At 60.9% G+C, this 18,295-nt stretch overlaps 1 protein-coding gene across 1 annotated transcript in view; it reads left to right on the forward strand.

Moving 5' to 3' along the window:
• The window catches only part of LOC144251595 (voltage-dependent P/Q-type calcium channel subunit alpha-1A-like), a 102,928-nt gene that overhangs the window by 72,901 nt on the left and 11,732 nt on the right, over positions 1-18,295 (forward strand). Inside the window, exons 28-35 of the mRNA XM_077794427.1 lie at positions 3,519-3,602; positions 6,017-6,022; positions 10,165-10,281; positions 10,588-10,653; positions 10,822-10,937; positions 12,541-12,691; positions 13,817-13,944; positions 16,027-16,123. Coding sequence (XP_077650553.1) covers positions 3,519-3,602; positions 6,017-6,022; positions 10,165-10,281; positions 10,588-10,653; positions 10,822-10,937; positions 12,541-12,691; positions 13,817-13,944; positions 16,027-16,123 — 765 coding nt within the window. The remainder of the gene's footprint in view (positions 1-3,518; positions 3,603-6,016; positions 6,023-10,164; positions 10,282-10,587; positions 10,654-10,821; positions 10,938-12,540; positions 12,692-13,816; positions 13,945-16,026; positions 16,124-18,295) is intronic.

Here is an 18,295-nt window from a genome sequence, read left to right on the forward strand (position 1 = left end):
CTCAAGGGCACGTCCCCAAGAACCTAACTTCCTCCTGGGGTTCCCCACCTCCAGTAGAGCCACAGCTGGAGAGCAAGCTCCAACACAGAGGCCCTGGGGCACACTCAGATCCCAACTGTAGGTTAGGGTGGCCTCTCGAAGGCCCCCAGGGAGAGGCCAAGCTGGACCTTGAACCAGGACGTCAGCTGTCCCGGGCCTCAGCCCCTGGTCTCAGCCAGCGGCTCAGGAGCCGGAGTCCCCCGTGCTACCCAGGGCTTACGGCCTCCTCCAAGGGAGCTCGCCCAGCCCCTCCCCACAGGGCCCCTGGGAGCGCCAGATCCAGGAGCCTGGTGCAGAGGGCCACCAGTAGGTGCTGGGAAGGGCTGTCAGAAAGGCCACCACTGGCCTTGGTCCCCCAGAGAAACGGCTTTGTCTCCATCAGCAGCACTTGGGGAGGTCTCTAAAGTCGAATGACGGGGGCTGGGGACACGGCTCAGCTGCTAGGGTGCTCGTCTCCCAGGCCAAGGCCCTGGGTTCAATTCCCCCCAAAAAAGGAATGATGGCCTAGGGCCACCTCCAGAGGCTCTGCCCACCAATATGTGCTGTGTGTGGTGTGTGGAGTGTGTGGTGCTGCGCTGTGTGGTGTGTGTGGTGTGGTGTGGTGTGGTGCTGTGTGGTGTGGTGTGTGTGGTGTGGTGCTGTGCTGTGTGGTGTGTATGGTGTGGTACTGTGCTGTGTGGTGTGTGTGGTGCTGTGTGGTGCTGTGCTGTGTGGTGTGATGTGGTGCTGTGTGGTGCTGTGCTGTGTGGTGTGATGTGGTGCTGTGTGGTGTGGTGCTGCGCTGTGTGGTGCTGTGCTGTGCTGTGTGGTGTGTGTGGTGTGGTATGTGTGGTGCTGTGTGGTGTGGTGTTGTGCTGTGTGGTGCTGCGCTGTGTGGTGCTATGCTGTGCTGTGTGGTGCTGCGCTGTGTGGTGCTGTGCTGTGCTGTGTGGTGTGGTGTGGTGTGGTGTGGTGCTGTGCTGTGCTGTGTGGTGTGTGGTGCTGTGTGGTGCTGCGCTGTGTGGTGCTGTGTGGTGCTGTGCTGTGTGGTGCTGTACTGTGCTGTGTGGTGTGGTGTGGTGTGGTCTTTACAGTGTTGAGATTTGAGCCCAGGCAGACTCTCCTTACCTCTGAGCCACACCCTCAGAGGTAGAGCAAAGCTTTGTTTCTGTTTTTCGTGAGTCAGGGCCTCACGAAGCTGTTGAAGCTGACCTCAAACTTGTGATCCTCCTGCCTCAGCCTCCTGAGTCTCTGGGGTTCTAGGTGTGAGCCACTCTGCCCAACTAAATATGGGGGAGGGGTTATTTGTTTATTTTGGTGCTCGGGGTTGGACTAAGTCGCTGAGGCAGGCCTTCACCTTGTGAGCCTCCCGCCTCAGCCTCCCGAGTAGCTGGGGCTCCGGTGTGTGGATGTCCCATGAGTGCCCTGGGGTCTGAGTCACACCAGGACTGTCAAGCGCAGGGATCAGCACCAGCCTGGTGGAGGGGGCGTCCCAGAATTTTGGTCTCTGTGCCACCTACGGGCTGTGTGGCCCGGGGTGGAGCACAGGAAGATCAAGGCCCAGGCTCCTAGAACTGCCCCGCCCCCTGCCAGCTGTGTGGCCCCAACCAAGTCCTCTGGTCCCCAGGCCAAGAGGAGCTGGCCTCCACTGACCAAGCGGCTCTCCTGTGGGGCCGAGGCCCCCTGTCCCTCGCCCTTGCCAATCCTGCCCAGAGCTCCCCTTCCCATTTTAGACAAAGCCCCAACTTTCCCCCGTGGGAGTCAAGCAACAGAGGGGGCCCTGTACCCCGGGGCTCAAGGCGGGTCCCCAGACACCTGGGGGGCGGGCTTCACCTGGGGTTCCTCAGGAGCAGAGCTTGCCACAGGACTGAGTGCCAGGATGTGTCTGCAAAGTCACCTGGCCAAGGACAGGAGGTGGGGGCGGTGGGGAGGTCCAGGGAAGTCCAGGCCACTGGGGATCAGTTCCACTGGAGGCCTCCAGATGGCAGCAGAGGGCAGGGCTCCGAGGAGGGCGCTGCGTCCTCTCTGGCTGTGGTCACAGTCCAGGCTGCTTCCAGGGGCCCAGGGCAAAGTAGCCAGGTGGCCACAGAGAGGGGTCCACAGCCAGACCGCCCTGACCTCGCCCCATCTCCTCTGAAATGTGTGGGGACGTGGGTAGGTCCCAGCAGCCCCTGCCACACACCAGAAGTGCCTGCCTTCCTCTCAGGCAGTTTTCAAACAGTGTCACCTGCTGAATACTCAGTAGCGACAGTTGTGACCCCCTGCCCCCCAGAACCCCGAGGCCCGATGCTGCAACTCCGAGGGAAGCCTAGTTCTGAAATGTGGATCCTTCTAGGCTGCAGGGCTGCCTGGGGTCAGGCCCTCCGCTGGCCACTGAGAATGAGGCCCAGGTCCTGGCCCACGTTTGCCACGGGTCCCGCAGAGCCTGGAGGTGGGAGGTGTCTGTTTGACCCAGATTCTTAGATCCCAGCAGGGTGCTGGAGGAGGAAATTGGAGGAAGGCCCCTCTCCAAAAGGACCAAGCGTCCTCATTTCAGTGCCAAGTTAAGGGGAGCAGGGGACTCTCAGGGGGCTCAGGGCTGGGGTTTTTTATCAGATGGTGTGGGGTAATTCAAAATTTAAACAACACAGCTGTCCCAGGGTGTCTGAGTTGAGCCAGCTGCCAGCCCAGAGATGTATCAGTCAGGATAGATCAAGTTAAGCTGCAGTAACAAAAAACCCTACCTCTCAGTGGCTTTAATCAACAAAGGTGGTTTGGGTTTTTTCCCCCCACACTCGACACAGGGAATTTTGGCCTTCTGTTTACTCACGACCCAGGCTTATGGAATAGCTGCTATCTGGATGTTGCCGGTCACAGGCAGGAGTGACTACGCTACCTCAGCCACACAGCCCCATCTAACCAGGGGCCAGGAAGTGTAGCCCTGTGTGTGCCTGGAAGGCTTCAAGGCCCTTCCTCCAGTGCCCAGTGACCTCTGTCCTCCTCCTCCAGATCAGGAAATGGAGGCACAGAGAGATCAAGCCACTTGCCCACAGCCACACAGCTCCAGTAGTAGAGCTGGGATTTGAACCGAGAACCTTCCCTCCCTTAGTGGGTGTGCTGTAAGCACAGCAGGGTCCTAACCTAGACTCACCTGGGTGCAGAGCAGGGCCACCCCTCGGCTGCTGACCTCCTCCAAGTGAAAATGGGTGATGCTCTTTCCCTCTGGAGGCCTCGTGAGGCGCAGTGACGTCCTCTATAGAGCGAGCAGGGCTTGGAGAGCCCTCCCAAGTGTTGGAGAGAGGCCTCAGCCCCAGAGGGCAGCCCCCTCCCCAGCAGAGGAAGGCCAGGCCTGGAAGCCCCGAGAGGGGACTCAGCAGAAGCCCTCCAGCAGCCCTAGATTGGCAGCAGGGCCTTTGAGTGGGTGTGACTGTCCCCGGGCACCAGCTGTCCTGCCCCTGCCAGCTGGGGACGGGGGCCTGGAGCCCTTGTTGGCATCTCTGTCTTGTGGGTCCCTGTTCTAGAATTATTTCCGCGATGCCTGGAACATCTTCGACTTTGTGACTGTTCTGGGCAGCATCACAGATATCCTCGTGACCGAGTTTGGGGTAAGTCTCCTGCCGGCTTCTTTCTGGGGTCTCGGGGCTGGACTGGGGGGGGGCATGGCGGGGGGGGCGGGTACTGACGCTACAGATTCTGGTACCATAGTTGGCTGTGGCCAGTGCTTGGCCAGGACCTCAAGGAGACCCGGGGCCCCTGGGGACAGGGCAGCCCTTAGGAGGGGGACAGTGAGGGAGATGAGGGCATCCAAAGCCCAGACGCGGGGCTGCGCTACAGGGTGGGCTTCCCTGCCTCCCGGCCGTCGAGTGTGAACAAACAATGCGGATAGGTGTGTCAAGGGCCGGGGAGGCCCTGAAAGGCCCCCAGGCTAGCCCATCCGGACACCCAGTGGGGCCAGAGAGACCCCCGCTGTCACTTGTCTGTGCAGACCCTCTGCGGCTCACAGGCAGGAGGGCATCCTGGTCCTCAGGCCAAGGCAGGGGTGACACTCCCGGGACCCCAGGAGAGTCCCCAGGACACCCACCCTCCTCTGCCCCCGTAGGAGAGGCGGCAGGTCCTAGGTCCCAGGCCCTCAGCCCTTCCTTCGTTCCCAGACCCCAGAGGTCCTGCCCAGGCCCTCTCCTTGGCCATTTGCCAGCGAACCGAGGCTTGGGGCCCCTCGGGAGATGGTGGGGAAGAGACCCTCAAGGGGGAGCAGAAGGAGAAGAGTGTGGAGGTGGGGCCAGGTGGGATGGACCTCGCCTAATAACAGTAAAAATAATGCTAACCGCCGAGGACCGGCTGTGCCAAGCGTCTCCGTGACGGGCTCCTGCAGCAGAGCATCCCCCAAGGGGACGTCCTTCCCCTGAAAAGGACAGAGAGGAAGGGAAGGGACTCGGGCCACCAGCCGCCAGCCACCTGGGAGCTGTTACCTGCCCAGGCGCTGAAGTGCGGAGGGGCCAATTCAAGACCAAAGCCACAGAGCAGCAGGGGCCAGCCCACCGTCCCTCCTGACCCCCCAGGCACCGCCCACTGGCCTAGGCAACCCGGGGGAGTGAAGAGACCCGCCTGGTCACTCAGCCCGGCCCTGGTGACTCTGGGGAGCACCTTGGCAGCCCCAGGGCGTCCCCGCCTGTCACCCAGGAAGGAGATCCTGGGGCCCATCCCCCACCCTCCTTCCAGGAGGCTGCCACAGAGAAGGGGGCGTTGCTGATGGGTCCCGCCCAGCACCGGGGCATCACGGCCACCTCTGTGCCCTCAGCTGCAGCAGAGCCAGGAGCTCCCTCCCCAGCCCTGAAGGCTTTCTCTAGAGGAGTCTCCCCCACCTGCAGGCTTCCCCACCAGGACCCCCAGGTGCTCCTCCTTGGCAGAGAGCGAGGGTCTGACCCAGGGCCCCGCCGAGCGCAGGAGAGCCTGAAACCCATGTCCCTTTGGGTGAGGAGGCTGGGAGGGGCTGCTCAGCTCCCCAGGACAAGTGGAGGAAGTTGGTTGAAACTTGCATTTGCCAGTGAGAGATCTGCAGGGCCGGACGCCCAGCTGTGTGTCCTGTCTGGCCGGAAGGCATAGGAGCCTAGATACCAGGACATCGCAGTAGCCAAGCAGCCCTCCGTACCAGCCACCGGCGTGCGGGCAGCTGTGTCACCTGTGTCCTGTAGAGTGGTCAGAACTGGTGCAACTGATCCCATCAGTTCCTTATATGACTCCCATTCATGCACACATTGAGTGCCTACTGTGTGCCAGGCATGGTAATGATGCTGCATGGGGACACCTGCTCCCAGAGGTCGGGTGTTCTAGGGGGAGCGGCAGCGTTTTTACAGATGAGGACGCTCCACGTGAAATGCTTGGCACAGAGTCTCCCAGGAAGTCTCCCTAACGGTGGTTATTATTATTGTTATTGCTATTGTTGCCGTGGGTATCTGGGCAGTGTGGTAGCCAGCCCTGCATGGTCATATCCTGAGGGGAAGGCTTCAGGGGGTGTCTGGGCCCTCGGGCATGACCAGGTCCCAGCTGTTAGGTCTCAGGGCCCCCCTCTGCCTCCCAGGTAAGGCACCAGGTCTGAGGCCAGAGCCCGGCCACGCTGCAGCGGGGGGGGGGGGGAGCCAGGCCCCGGGAGGGCAGGTGGGGGGAGGGTGCCGAGCGGCCTGGGGACGGGTTGGCGCTGCGCGGTGGATAATGACTGTTTCTTGTCTTGTCTCTTTCCATGCCTGCTGTTTAAACTGTATATTGGCACAACGCCGTCTGAAAAACTCATCCAATCAAAATGCACTATGAAATTCATTTGTTCATCCATGACGTGGTCTGTGTGTTCATACACCAATGACTTATCTCCCAACCCACCGCCACCACCACCCCCACTCCCCGCCCGGAACCGAAACCCATTGGTTTTTTGGCACTGGTTACAAATCAACCTAAAAAACGCTGAACTCCGCCCCCAACCGCCCCCGCCCGCCCGCCCCCCTCCATCTTCAACATCCGCATCTAGAATCCGGTTGGTGTTACTTCTTTCTGAAGTCTAAATGCCTTACATTAACTGTGAAGCATCTCGCATCCGCACGCATGGCCTGCCCTGGCTTCCTGGGGGTGCCTGTCTCCCCTCCCTCCCGCTCCCGTCTGTCTGTCTCCCCGCCCCACCCGCCCTCCCCTCCCGCTCTGGGTGTTCCTCGCAGGTTCTGGATGGAGGGTTTCCATTCGGGTGGGTTTTCATCATTTGCAGAAAAAGGACTGTGCCTGGCCCGGTGTTCCATCCGGGACCCAAGGGCCGGCCAGCCAGCATCACCCACACGCAGCCCCCCAGGCCCACCAGCCCAGCCACCTCCCCACACTGCCGCCCGGTTCAGCTCGGGAAGCCCAAACCCACTGCCCACCTCCTGCCGCCCCTGAGTCTCTTCCACTCTCTCCCCTCTGGCCTCCAGCCTCAACCCCTTGCAAGCCCACTGCTCCCCGGCCTCCATCAATAGACATGCTCCCAGGCCAGCAGGGAGGCCTCAGGGCGAGGCGGCATGCAAGCAAAAATTTAGGGACAGGGGAACCCAGAGTGGACAGACCCGGGTCTGGTGGCCCGCTGAGGCTCTCCCTGCAGCCCTGATAGGCAGGTGCTCATGCTGCACCCACACCCAGTAAGTGCTCAGCCAGCACACACCTGGCGCAGGTATGGCCTCTAATTCACACTTTTCCTCTCGTCTCTCTCTATGGCTTTACCTCTTGCACGCACACACACACACATGCACGCACACACACGCAGTCCCTCTCCTATATTACTTCCACCCACCCTGAAGGGCCACACCCCACCCAGCACACACCTCCTTCATCTCTCCCTCTGACTCTGCCCCTTCCCCTCCCACCTCTGCCCTTCTGCCCATCATCACCAAGGAGCCCCTGAAGGGCCCCACTGGTGGCATTTTGCACTGGATCCCTCCCTGCGGACAGCGCACTCCTCCACCGAACAGGGAATGATCACCAACTGCAAGGTGGGCAGAGCCAGCCACCGTCTCTGCCCCTTGCCTGAGTGAGGTGGGGGTGGCAGGTATTGGTCCAGTAACCCTTGACCTCCACTTGAAATCGTAGCTTCTCTGCAAGCTGAAGGCTGAGCAGCATGAACAAGGTAGAGAGGGGAGAAAAGGGCATTCCAGGCCCCAGGACGGTGGGTGAAAAGGCCCTGGGGCAGGGGAGAAAGCAGGGGTCCGGGCTGCAGGTGAGGGGGTGTGGCTGGAGCAAAGCGGCAGAGGAAAGCTAGCGGAGAGCTGGGGAGGGAGGGGCCCTGCCAGGGGACGCTGCTGTGGAATCTTAAGCACCAGGAAAGGCCTGGAAAGATTGAGGCGGTGATGTGATTTGAAATGGTTGAGATGAGAGCGCCTGGCTACAATGAGATGAGGCTGGGCTGGAGGTGGGCACCAGGTCCCAGAAAGAGGTGACAGGTGGCAGTGGAGGCAGCAGGGAACTGGAGGGACTGGCTCAGAGCATGGGGCTGGACTGGGCAGGAGGGAGCTGGCCCTGGGAGGAGGAGGAGTGGGCGTGGTGAGTTTGAGGTCCCCGCAGGACCCGGGAGGCAGGCAACTGGGCGTCTGGAGCTTTGGGCTGAGGTCGGGCAGGAGGAGGGGTCTGTAGGGGGCAGAATTTCTGTGCATCCCTTGGGCAGGTGGTTCCCATGTCCTTCTGCATGCTCGAGGGACACCAGGCTCTGAGCTGTCACTGGAGAGAGGACCACAAAGGGAAGGACTCCATGCCCCCAGGGCCTGTGGCCAGTGGCAGGGCAGGGTCTGGGGAAGCTAGGAGGGGGCTCTGGAGGCTCCGGGGGCACTCAGGACATGGTACAGGAAGAGACGGGTGGACGAGGGCTGCCGGGACCCTCGCCCCACCAGACCCCTCCGGTCCCTACCCCACCTCCCTCGTGTCTCCTCCCTCGGCTCCCCAGGGGCAGCATGCTGTCTGCACGTCTCCCTGCCAGATCCCGCTGCTTCCGCCTGGTGGCAGGCTCCATCCTGAGCCCCGAGGCTGCTTCCAGGGCTGCCTGCCTCTGCATGCTCCCGAGTCCACATGTTATGATCCGCCCCATGGAAGGGATGGCTTGCACTCTGGGGGTGTACGGGAGGGGGCTGGGGACACCTGGGCTGTTGGCCCCGTCCCCAGGTGGAGCTGGGTGGCCAGGCAGGGCTGGGGTCAGGTCAGGGGCACGGAGGGTGATCTCTGAACCAAGCTGGGCTGGGGCTCTGGTGAGAACTTGGGTGTTCTCACTGACAGGCCAGTATGGTCAGGTAGGGCCCAGCCCCTTCGGCCACCAGGCCTAAGGGCCAGCTGCTGCATCCCATAGAACACCTGACTCCCCAGCCAACCGAGAGGCCTCTTGCCAACCTCGGAAATTCCACTCCCAGGCCAGAGCTACTGACAGACACAGGCCCCATAGCGGGGAGTCCCCCACAACCCTGTGCCCCAGAAGCACCAAGGACAATGTCCACGTCATCATTGCCCAAATTGGCACACGCTTGAAACCGGGAGGGTTGCTGCGATACCTGGGCTGCCTGTATGGGTCGCCCTGTGCCATTCGAAGGGTGAGGGCTCAGCAGTGCTAGGCCTTGCCATGGGGCCTGAATCGCTGCTCCCACGAATCCCTTAGGCCAGACTCCAGGTGGGGTCCCCTTAGCAGGAGACCCACTACCCCCCGCCTCCCACCCCCCAAGTCCTAGCCAGCGACGGGAGGTTTCCACATCTGCCCGAGGCAGGGATCACTCAGAGGCCATGAGCCAGGAAAGCCAGCACCACTGCTAGAACGAGGGGCCTTGGAAAGCTGCAGGGCATGTGGCCAGCCTCCAGGGCCATAGGGGCCCAGGCCTGCCCCAAACCAGACAGTGACCAAATCCTATTTTTAAACGATGTCAACTATTTTTCATAATCAAATAAAAAGATGCTACTCAGGCCCAACAAATTAGCTTCACTGGCCAAACAGGTCCACTTGTGATTTCTAGCCCCCCAGCCAGGGTCCCCTGAAGCCTCAGGACGGTCATGTAAACACCCATGAGTTGTGACCACCATTCCCGCCAGCCTCCTGCTCCACTTTTAGCTTGGGTGGGAGGACACCGAGGCAGTGAGCAGACAAGCTTTTTTGAGCAAATCAGAGTCCATCCAGGGAGGTCCTGGGGGCAGGGACGGCCCCACCTCCCGGCCCCCCGCACCTGCCCCTTGGTGGGCTGGGGTTAATTCGGAGCTCACCCGCCCCATGGGAGCTGAGTCGTTCCTGCTTCCCGCAGGCCTGGTCCCGTGACACTCCACCCAGCCCCAGAAGCTGAGAAGCCATCCCTGAGAGGGGGGAAAAGGGCCCCAAATGCATCTTCTCCGACTCAGCGGGCAGCGAGGACTCACCCTGCAGCCGAACAGCCCCAGCTCCCTCCCGTCCTCCCCATTCCCGCTCGCCAAGGGGGTAAGGAAAGATGCTCTTCTGCTTCTCCCCATTGGCTCCAGCCGCTGCTCCTCTTGGCCGTGGGGTGAGGTCAGGGCGGGCAGGAGCGGGTGGGCAGCTCGGTAGGGCAGGGCAGGGCAGGGTGCCCGGTGAGTCCCGTGACAGATGCATTTCTGGCTCGGAGCGTAACATGCCCTCGGAACCCGCACATGTCCTCCAGGCCTGAGCGTGCTGGCGACCCCCACCCCGCCCCCGCCCCGGTGTTTGTGCATCGTACACGTGTGATGGGTTCCGCAACTTGACCCGCTTGTGTCCTATCGTCTCAGTGCATTTGGTTGTTGGGAGAAATAAAAACCATCTCGATTTTTTTCCTGATTGGATGATTCGGATATATTTTCTTTTCCTTGACCTTTTGTTATTTCTTTCCCACCCCGTTCCCTTCTCCTCCTTCCCCCTTTTCTTTCCTTTTCCCCACTGCGGGTGGGGCTGGCAGGGAGGGCAGATGCTTTTGAGTTGATGCCTTTCCTTCTTCCCACCCTCTGCCCCTGACTTCCTTCCTTTTTTCGAGTTTTCCCTCTGCACCATTGCATTAATAGTGCTTTCTCTCCTTTCCCTCCTTATTTGGGGTCTGGCTTGCTTTTTTCCTGTTGGTTGGCTTCATGTAGGGGCCTCTGTGAGTGGTGACAGCTCTGAGCTCCTGGGGTGGGTGGATGGTCACCCCTCTCCCTCCATCTCCCCAGAATAACTTCATCAACCTGAGTTTTCTCCGCCTCTTCCGAGCTGCCCGGCTCATCAAACTCCTCCGTCAGGGTTACACCATCCGCATTCTTCTCTGGACCTTCGTGCAGTCCTTCAAGGTGAGCCCCTGCCCCTGCCCCTGGCCCAGGGCTCAGAAGAGCGGACTCCTGTGCTCCAGAGGAATCAAACTGGACGTGACTCTGTGCAGGAGCCATCCTGGGATGCCATCTTCGGGGCTCCTATCTAACTTCCTGCCCCTGGGGTGTCTTCAGAGCTCTGAAGGCCTCATCACAGAGCCCCAGTGACCAGCGCTGGCGGGACTCGCGCAGCATGTGGCCCCCCGACCAGTGGGGGGCGCGCTGGGACAAGGGAAGGAAATGGTGGGCCAAGGGGCCCAGCACCCCTCACTGCCTTCCCTCCCGCAGGCCCTGCCCTATGTGTGCCTGCTGATTGCCATGCTCTTCTTCATCTACGCCATCATCGGGATGCAGGTGAGCGCGCACTCTCAGGTGTCGGGCCACCCAGAGGGGCAGCCGCCCCCAGGCAGGAGCGGCCCAGTGGAGCCCAAATCGGGTGGCAAAGAGATGGAGCTGGCTTCCCTGAAGCCACGGGCTGCGGGGCGGCAGGCTGGCCCTGGTGGTCACCCTCCCATTCCGCAGGTGTTTGGCAACATCGGCATCGACGTGGAGGACGAGGACAGTGATGAGGACGAGTTCCAAATCACTGAGCACAACAACTTCCGGACCTTCTTCCAGGCGCTCATGCTTCTCTTCCGGTGAGAGGGGGCGTGGCTTCTCCCTTCCACGGGTGGGGAGGCCTTCATTCTTCTCTTCCGGTGTGTGTGCCCACGTCCATCCCTTCCGGTGGGGAACATGCGCCAATCTCTTAAATGTCCCACTCTCCTCCTCCCTTTCTGGGGAGGTTTGGTACGGGCGTGCGGAGCGCAAGGGTCCATGGCAGGGCAGTTGCTGAAGGCCTTCTTCAGGCTTCAACTCGTTGAATCCCCCTGACTGCCTCCTGAGGTGGGGACGCTTGAAGTCCCCATCCGACACTTGAGGAAATTGAGGCTTAGGGCTGTGGAGGTTGATTCTTTGGTGAAGCCTGGATGCACGTCCTGCATTCGCCGAGCGGAGGTTTATTGAGCAGCTACTGTGTTCCAGGCACTGCCACACCCCGGGATACCGCAGAGGGAGAGGGAAAACACTTTCTATCCTTTGGAAGTTAATTTTCCCATGAGGAAGACACATAATTGGTAAAACAATTATAGGAGATCCTAGATGGAGATAAAATTTTAGATCAGGAGGGCATGGGGATTTGGGTGTGTGGTAAGCCCAGTTATTCCGGAGGCTGAGGTAGGAAGATCATAAGTTCGAGGCCAGCTGGGCAACTTAGTGAGACCCCGCGTCAAAATAAAATGAAAAAGGGCTGGGAATGTGAGTAGCTCAGTGGTGGAGCACTCCTGGGTTCAATCCCCAACACCACACACACACAAAGAAAACAAGGAGGAGGAAAGGGGGCACAGAAAGAAATAGTGTCTGATGCCCCTGGTGGGAGGTGAATTCAGAGCTGGAAAGTGGAACAGGGGTGCGGGGCTGGGGGCGGAGAGCAGGGAGTTACTACTTACAGGGAACAGAATTGGGGAGGGTGAGAAAGTTCTGGGGTGGGCGGTGCTGACAGTCACTAGCGGTGTGACAGCAGTTGGTGCCACTGAGTCGTGTGTTTCAAAGTGGTTAAAATGGTCTATTTAAGAATTTTGCCGCAATAAAAAAATAGGTTCATCTAACAACAAAAAGAAGGGGATGGAGGGCCTGTTGGTCACACCTGTCTGGAGGTGTGACGTCAGAGGGACAAAGGTGAGGAGGGAGCCATGTGGATGTCAGGAAGGGTGGCCAGGCAGAGGGGACAGCTGACACAGGGACCGTGGCCCGGACATGGCTGGCACATTTGAGGACAGTGAGGGGCCAGCTCACCCGGGGCACAGTGACCCAGGGAGAGGAGACTCTCGAGGAGAGTCGCCTGGAGGGGGAGAGCTTTTAGGTTATGCAGATGTCCCTGTGCCCAGTCCGGCCGGGTCCCGCCTGTCGGGTGGAGCGTGGGCCTCAGCTTGCCCCATCCTGGGGGTGGAGCCCAGCGCCTCGTGTGTGAGCCAGCCCTCTGCCCCTGACCAGCTCCTCACCCAGCACCAGCATTGTCAAAAGTCCCCGTGGGCTTTAAAGCTCAGCCAAGGAGGAGAATGTCCCCCCGACATCCTAGGGAGGGGAGGCAGCCCACCCAGCTCCAGAGCCCAGTGTCTGACCCACACGCGCCCCTTCCCAAGAGGCCTTGGCCTCCAGCCAGAGCCGGGTGCCCAGGCCCCTGATGCCCCTCCCTGTCCTCAGGAGTGCCACCGGGGAAGCCTGGCACAACATCATGCTCTCCTGCCTCAGTGGGAAGCCATGTGACAAGAACTCTGGCATCCTGACAGCCGACTGTGGCAACGAGTTCGCTTATTTTTACTTCGTGTCCTTCATCTTCCTCTGCTCCTTTCTGGTGAGTCTGCGGGCGGGGAGGCCGGGCGGGCCTGGACCCCTCTGGCTCAGGACCAGATTTCTCTAGGATGAGACCCATCTGCTCCTTCAGGGCTGCTCCCAGCCAGCCTGGGGCTCAGTGAACCCAAGCTTCCCAGTGTGGCTCCCGCTGAGCTTGGGGGCACCCCAACTTGCACCCTCTGGGTGCCCCCGACACTAGATGACCAGGTCAGCCCAAGGAAAGTCAGGCGCAGCGTAATCCCAGCAGCTCAGGAGGCTGAGGCAGGAGGATGGCGAATGCAAAGCCAGCCTCAGCAACTCAGTGAGACCCTGTCTCTAAATTAAATACAAAACAGGGCTGGGGATGGGGCTCAGTGGTCGAGTACCCCCGAGTTCAATCCCAGGTACCAAAAAAAAATGCATAAGAAAATCAGCTTGAAGGAGGGAGCCTTCTCCTGGCTCAGGGCCTCAGCCACGTGGGTCCGTGGGCACTGGAGCCCCTGGGACAGGCCCGGGGAGGCAGGACATCATGCAGCCAGGAAGCGGAGGGAGACGGAGAAAGAGCCAAAGACCCAGCAGACCTTCCCGGGCGTGCCCCCACTTCCTGTTTCCACCACCTCCGACACCTTCGGTTATGACCCTGTCCGTGGGTCAGTGTTGAGGAGGTCCCAGCCCATGTGACCTGGTCACTTCCCCAGCCCCACCTCCGAACACTGCCCAACACTAGGTTGAGCGTTCAGAGATCATTCCAGATCCAGCTGACAGCCCTGTCCCTCCCCGAAATAGGGTGACAGCCAAAAGTGTCACCAGACATTGCTGCCATTCCCTGGGGAAGGCCAGGATCCCCTCCATTGGAGACCCAGATGGGGGAGGATCTGGGGTCCTCCCCAGCGGTGGTCCCCTGGGTGTGACCCATTTCCCAGCCTCTTGGTCTCTCTCAGTCTCCGTCTGCCCTTCTCCCTCCCCGTCTGCACCCAAGCTCAGCGGAGCTCACCCTCGCGGGTCCCCCTTGGGTCAGCGAGTGTCTCCTCGGGGTCCCCTGCCGCTCTCTGTCCCCGGGCCTCTGCGGGAGTTCAGTGGGTGCGTCGGCCAGCCACCCCAGCTCTCTCCCTCCTACTCCCGTCTCCCCCTCCCCGGGGCCCCACAGATGCTGAACCTCTTCGTGGCCGTCATCATGGACAACTTTGAGTACCTCACCCGAGACTCCTCCATCCTGGGCCCCCACCACCTGGACGAATACGTGCGTGTCTGGGCCGAGTACGACCCTGCCGCTTGGTAAGGAGGGCCTGGGGCCTCCGGCCACACTGGGGCCTCCTGCCGGAGCTGGGACGTGGGCAGGCGGGTCCTGGGCGTGGGTCCCAGGCTCTGGCAGGGACCCCACCTGCGTCCGTCCAGAGGAGAGAAGGAGAACCGTGACCCTGAGCGCCGAAGCCTAAGTGCTCAGGGTCTCACCCCTGCCAGAGCCCTGTCCCCTAGGAAGAGAGGGGAGGGTCACCCGGAGTATGAGGGAGCCCTGCCGCGCCCTGAAGGGTTAGCGCAGCAGGCCCTGGGAGGAGCTGAAGCCTCCAGTGGACTCCGCTGGGGCATAGGGGAGAGGCTGGCCCAGCTGGGCAGCCGAGATCTGGCACAAGACGGGAGCCCCAGAACCCCATCCCAAACCTGGAGCGAGCTGGCTGCGGTGACGCCCGCCTGTCACCCAGCGGCGATCGCGAGTTCGCAGCCAGCCTCAGGCAAAGCCAGGTGCTATGCAATTCAGGGAGACCCTACCCTGTCTCTAAATAAAAGACAAAATTGAGCTGGCGAAGTGGCTCAGTGGTCACGTGACCCTGAGACCGATCCCCAGTGACCATTAAAACAAAACCACTAGAGTGGCCAGGGGGTGGGCCCTTGCCTCCCCATGACCTTGAAGAAAGCGCATCCATCTCTGGAGAGCAGAGGCCATTCGGGCTGGGGGGGCCCAGCTTGGCTCCCCCGTACCTGGGTGGGCTCTGAGTGCGCTCGACACCAGGCCCTTGCAGACACTCAGAGGCCCCCGGAGCGGCCTGGAGCCCCCAGCCATGGGGACTCTAGGTGGGGCTGCTCTCGGCACCTGAAAGCATTACTGAGGGGGCCTCCTGTCCCCTGGCCACCGCCCTGGCAGGGAGGCCTCAGGGAGGGGGCGGGAGGATGGGTCTCTCCAGCCCCGCAGCCCAGACAAGCCCTCCCCAGGCCAGAGGTGCCGCGGGTTCCTAACTCTTCCTCTTCCGATTTTAGGTGCGCTGCTGTCCCCCTTCTCTCTGTCACCAGCCCCTCAGTGTAGCCCACATAGACTGTGCCAGGAGGCAAGAAGCCCAGGGCCTGGGGGAGGTGCGGGTCTAAGACCCCCAGCACAGCCACCAGACCCGCCCGGGGCCCAGTGTCCGAATGTCCCCAGAGACCAGGAGGTCCAGCCCCTGCTGTCCCTGCCCCGCCGAGGGCTGGGGGCGGGGGCGGAGCAGCCTGGGCGGCGCTCACTAACCCTGTCTTCCCTTTCAGCGGTCGGATCCATTATAAGGACATGTACAGTTTATTGCGAGTAATCTCCCCCCCTCTCGGCCTAGGCAAGAAATGTCCTCATAGGGTTGCTTGCAAGGTTTGACTTCCACTAAAACCTGCTAGCATCCTGGAATGAGCGTGGCTTGGGGTCTTCAATATATATATTTCATATATATATATATATATATCTCTAAACACAGAGCCATCTCTCTCTTGCATTGAACTAGAAGACGCGTAGGCGACAGAATGCGGCCATGTGGTCGATGAAGCATGGACGCACACTCCTGTGTTCCCTCGGCCATCTCTGCTTGCTCTTAGCTGGCCGCCCATCCCGGGGTCTCCACGGCACCCCAGATCAGCTCCACCTCGGGGTGGGGTGTGACTCTGCTCTGCCGCACGCTCCACTCTCCCCCGGACCCCACTCCCAGAGCCCCAGCCCCTCCCCACCCGGCCCCTCCCCCTCGGCCCCCTCAGAGACCAGCCTCAGCCAAACCAGAGAATGTCGCCCCCCTTTCCAAATGACCCCGCGAGCCAGGCTCAGCTCCCGGCTGCCCGCCAGGAGACCCCCCTCCGCACCCGCCACGTCCCAGCTCCCACCCAGGTCGAGCCCGACTCTCCCCTGCTCGTGAGCAGTGAAATACTCATTTTTAATCACCTTTTCTTCCATTTTTCCCTCCTCTTTTCCATTTGTTTGAAATCTCTATTTTATCATTTCTCTGCATCTTTCTCTATTTTTTCGGCTCGTGTGGTTTGTTTGTTTTGGTTTTGGTTTTGGTTTTCCTCCGTTCCCCCTCCTCCGCCCCCCCCTTGGTTCTGTCCCTGTTTTCTGTTCTGTGCTGCCAGGGGCCGCATGCCTTACCCGGACATGTATCAGATGCTGAGACACATGTCTCCGCCCCTGGGTCTGGGGAAGAAGTGTCCGGCCAGAGTGGCCTACAAGGTAGTCTACCTGTGCCGACCGCGGTGTCCAGGCACTGGGGATTTTTCAGTGCTCCACAGAAACGCCCGGCCGAGTCTTCTTCCACCCCCTCTTTTCTTCTTCTTGTTTTTCCTTTTTTCTTTTCTCCTTGAGTAACTGGCTCCTGCCGTCCCTCTCCTCTAAGCAGCACAGTGTTGTCCTTTCTGATGAGTGTCTACGTGCTCTGAGACTCCATTATGGCCGACATGCTGGAGGGAGGGGGGGACACCCAGGTCCCCTGGCGGCCACTCGGTCCCTGGGGAACCACATGGGATACAACCTGCTTCCAGGGAGTCACAGTGGCATCTCTGACCCCAGAGCAGCCCCTGCACCCAGGACAGGACAGGGACCCTGCAGGACAGAGGCTAGGCCCCGGCCCATCTTCTGTGCCACCTGAGTCCCCAGGCCCCGGGACCTTCCACGCACACACCTGAAGCTGATCTCTGACTCAGGCCTTGGGGATCCGATGCTCCCAAGAGCTCCCCCTCCCCTGGAGGTGCCTCCCCAGCCCCCATCCCACGCCACCCATCCCCCAAAGTCACCCCAACCGGCCTCTCCGTTGTTCCAGAGCGGGCAGGCGGGCCGCAGCTGGACCCCTGGACGGTGGCACACTGACGCAGGCCATGCACGCTGCCTTGGCGGGGCCTGGGGCGGGCAGGCGCCGTGGCCGACCGGGGGGTGCATGCTTGCTGAGGGTGTGAGGGGCTGCCGCCAGGCGGCTGGGCCAGGCCCCAGGCCCCCCCTGGAATCTCCCGTGGCACCCCAGGACAAACGCTCTGTTCCCCCCACTCATCCTCGAGAAGCTCAGGGACATACACCTGCAAGACCCCACCCCCCAGAACAGTCATCCTCTTCCTGTCCAACCCTCACCTAACCTCCGCGTGTCTCCTGTCTGTGTGGTTCCCGCAGCCCCCCCCCACCCTCTCACCTGGTCTGCCAGCCCCCCTCCCCTCCTCAGCGGAGGCCACGACCAGCCGCCCTACCTGTCCCCCTCAAGCTCCCCCACCCCACACTGGGGATGGAACCCAGAGTGCCCTGCCTCTGAGCCACACCCGGCCTTCTTGTTTTGAGATGGTCTCACTAACCTACCTGGGCTGGCCTGGAACTTACAATCCTCCTGCCTCAGCCTCTGAGCAACTGGGATTCTAGGTGTGCACCACCACACCGGCTCCATTTCTCCTGTCCCTTCTCTCAGGGTGTGTGTGGGCACAGTAGAGGGGGAAGGAGACCCCTCGCTCTGTGTCTATGCAGAGCCTCCAAGGCACCTTTGTGCAAACTTAAAAGGATGCCCATTCCACAGAACACTTTGTCTGCTGGGAAATTGTTGGAAGCCACGGATGTGATCAGACCAAGATACTTTTATGCTAATGAGAGGAACTGTTATATTAAATATGCAAATCCGTGATTTCTGAGATGGGGAGCCCTTTGTGCAGTGCATAGCCTGCACAGCTGTACACCAAGCCCCCCTCTGTGTTCTTTTATTTTTTTAATATTTATTTTTTAGGTGTAGATGGACACAACACAATGCCTTTATTTTTATGTGGTGCTGAGGCTCAAACCCCTGTCCCAGCCCCAGCCCCACCCTCTCTGTGTTTAACCACTGCCTCCCTCTCTGACCTGCCCCAGACGCCACTTGTTCCTTCCCCAGGTTTCCTGTCCCCCACCCTCTTTCCCTGTTTCCTGTCCATGTGTATCAGAAATCCCTGGTGAATCCCAAAGCCCTATCTGTGCCACCTCTGTCTGGGCTGGTGCACACCAGCCTGACACCCCCTCCGTCACCACTCAGCAGGGGACAGAGCCCCTGCTTGGGACACAGGGAATATCATCTTCCCTGGGCCTGGGAATGCCCCACCCCGTCCCCTCCTGCTGCACACAGCCCAGGTGCTGCCATGCCCCAGATACACTTTCCACAGAGCTATGACTGAGTCTCGAGATTCCGTCTGCATGCGCCTGTCTGTGCTGTTCCGTGTCACCTCGCTGCATGCTGCGAGGGGCCTGCCCCACCCGCGGGGCGCCTGCCTGCTGCCTCCCAGAGGAATGTGACCTGTGCCCAGCGGGGCTGCCCGGGTCCAGCCGTACAGGGGCGGGGCGGGTGCCTGCGACTGTGCCGGGGACCCTCTGCTGGCTGCTGCACGTGCTGGACTGGGCTTTGCT

The sequence above is a fragment of the Urocitellus parryii genome, unplaced genomic scaffold (genome assembly GCF_045843805.1).
Source record: "Urocitellus parryii isolate mUroPar1 unplaced genomic scaffold, mUroPar1.hap1 Scaffold_118, whole genome shotgun sequence".
Taxonomy (NCBI): domain Eukaryota; kingdom Metazoa; phylum Chordata; class Mammalia; order Rodentia; family Sciuridae; genus Urocitellus; species Urocitellus parryii.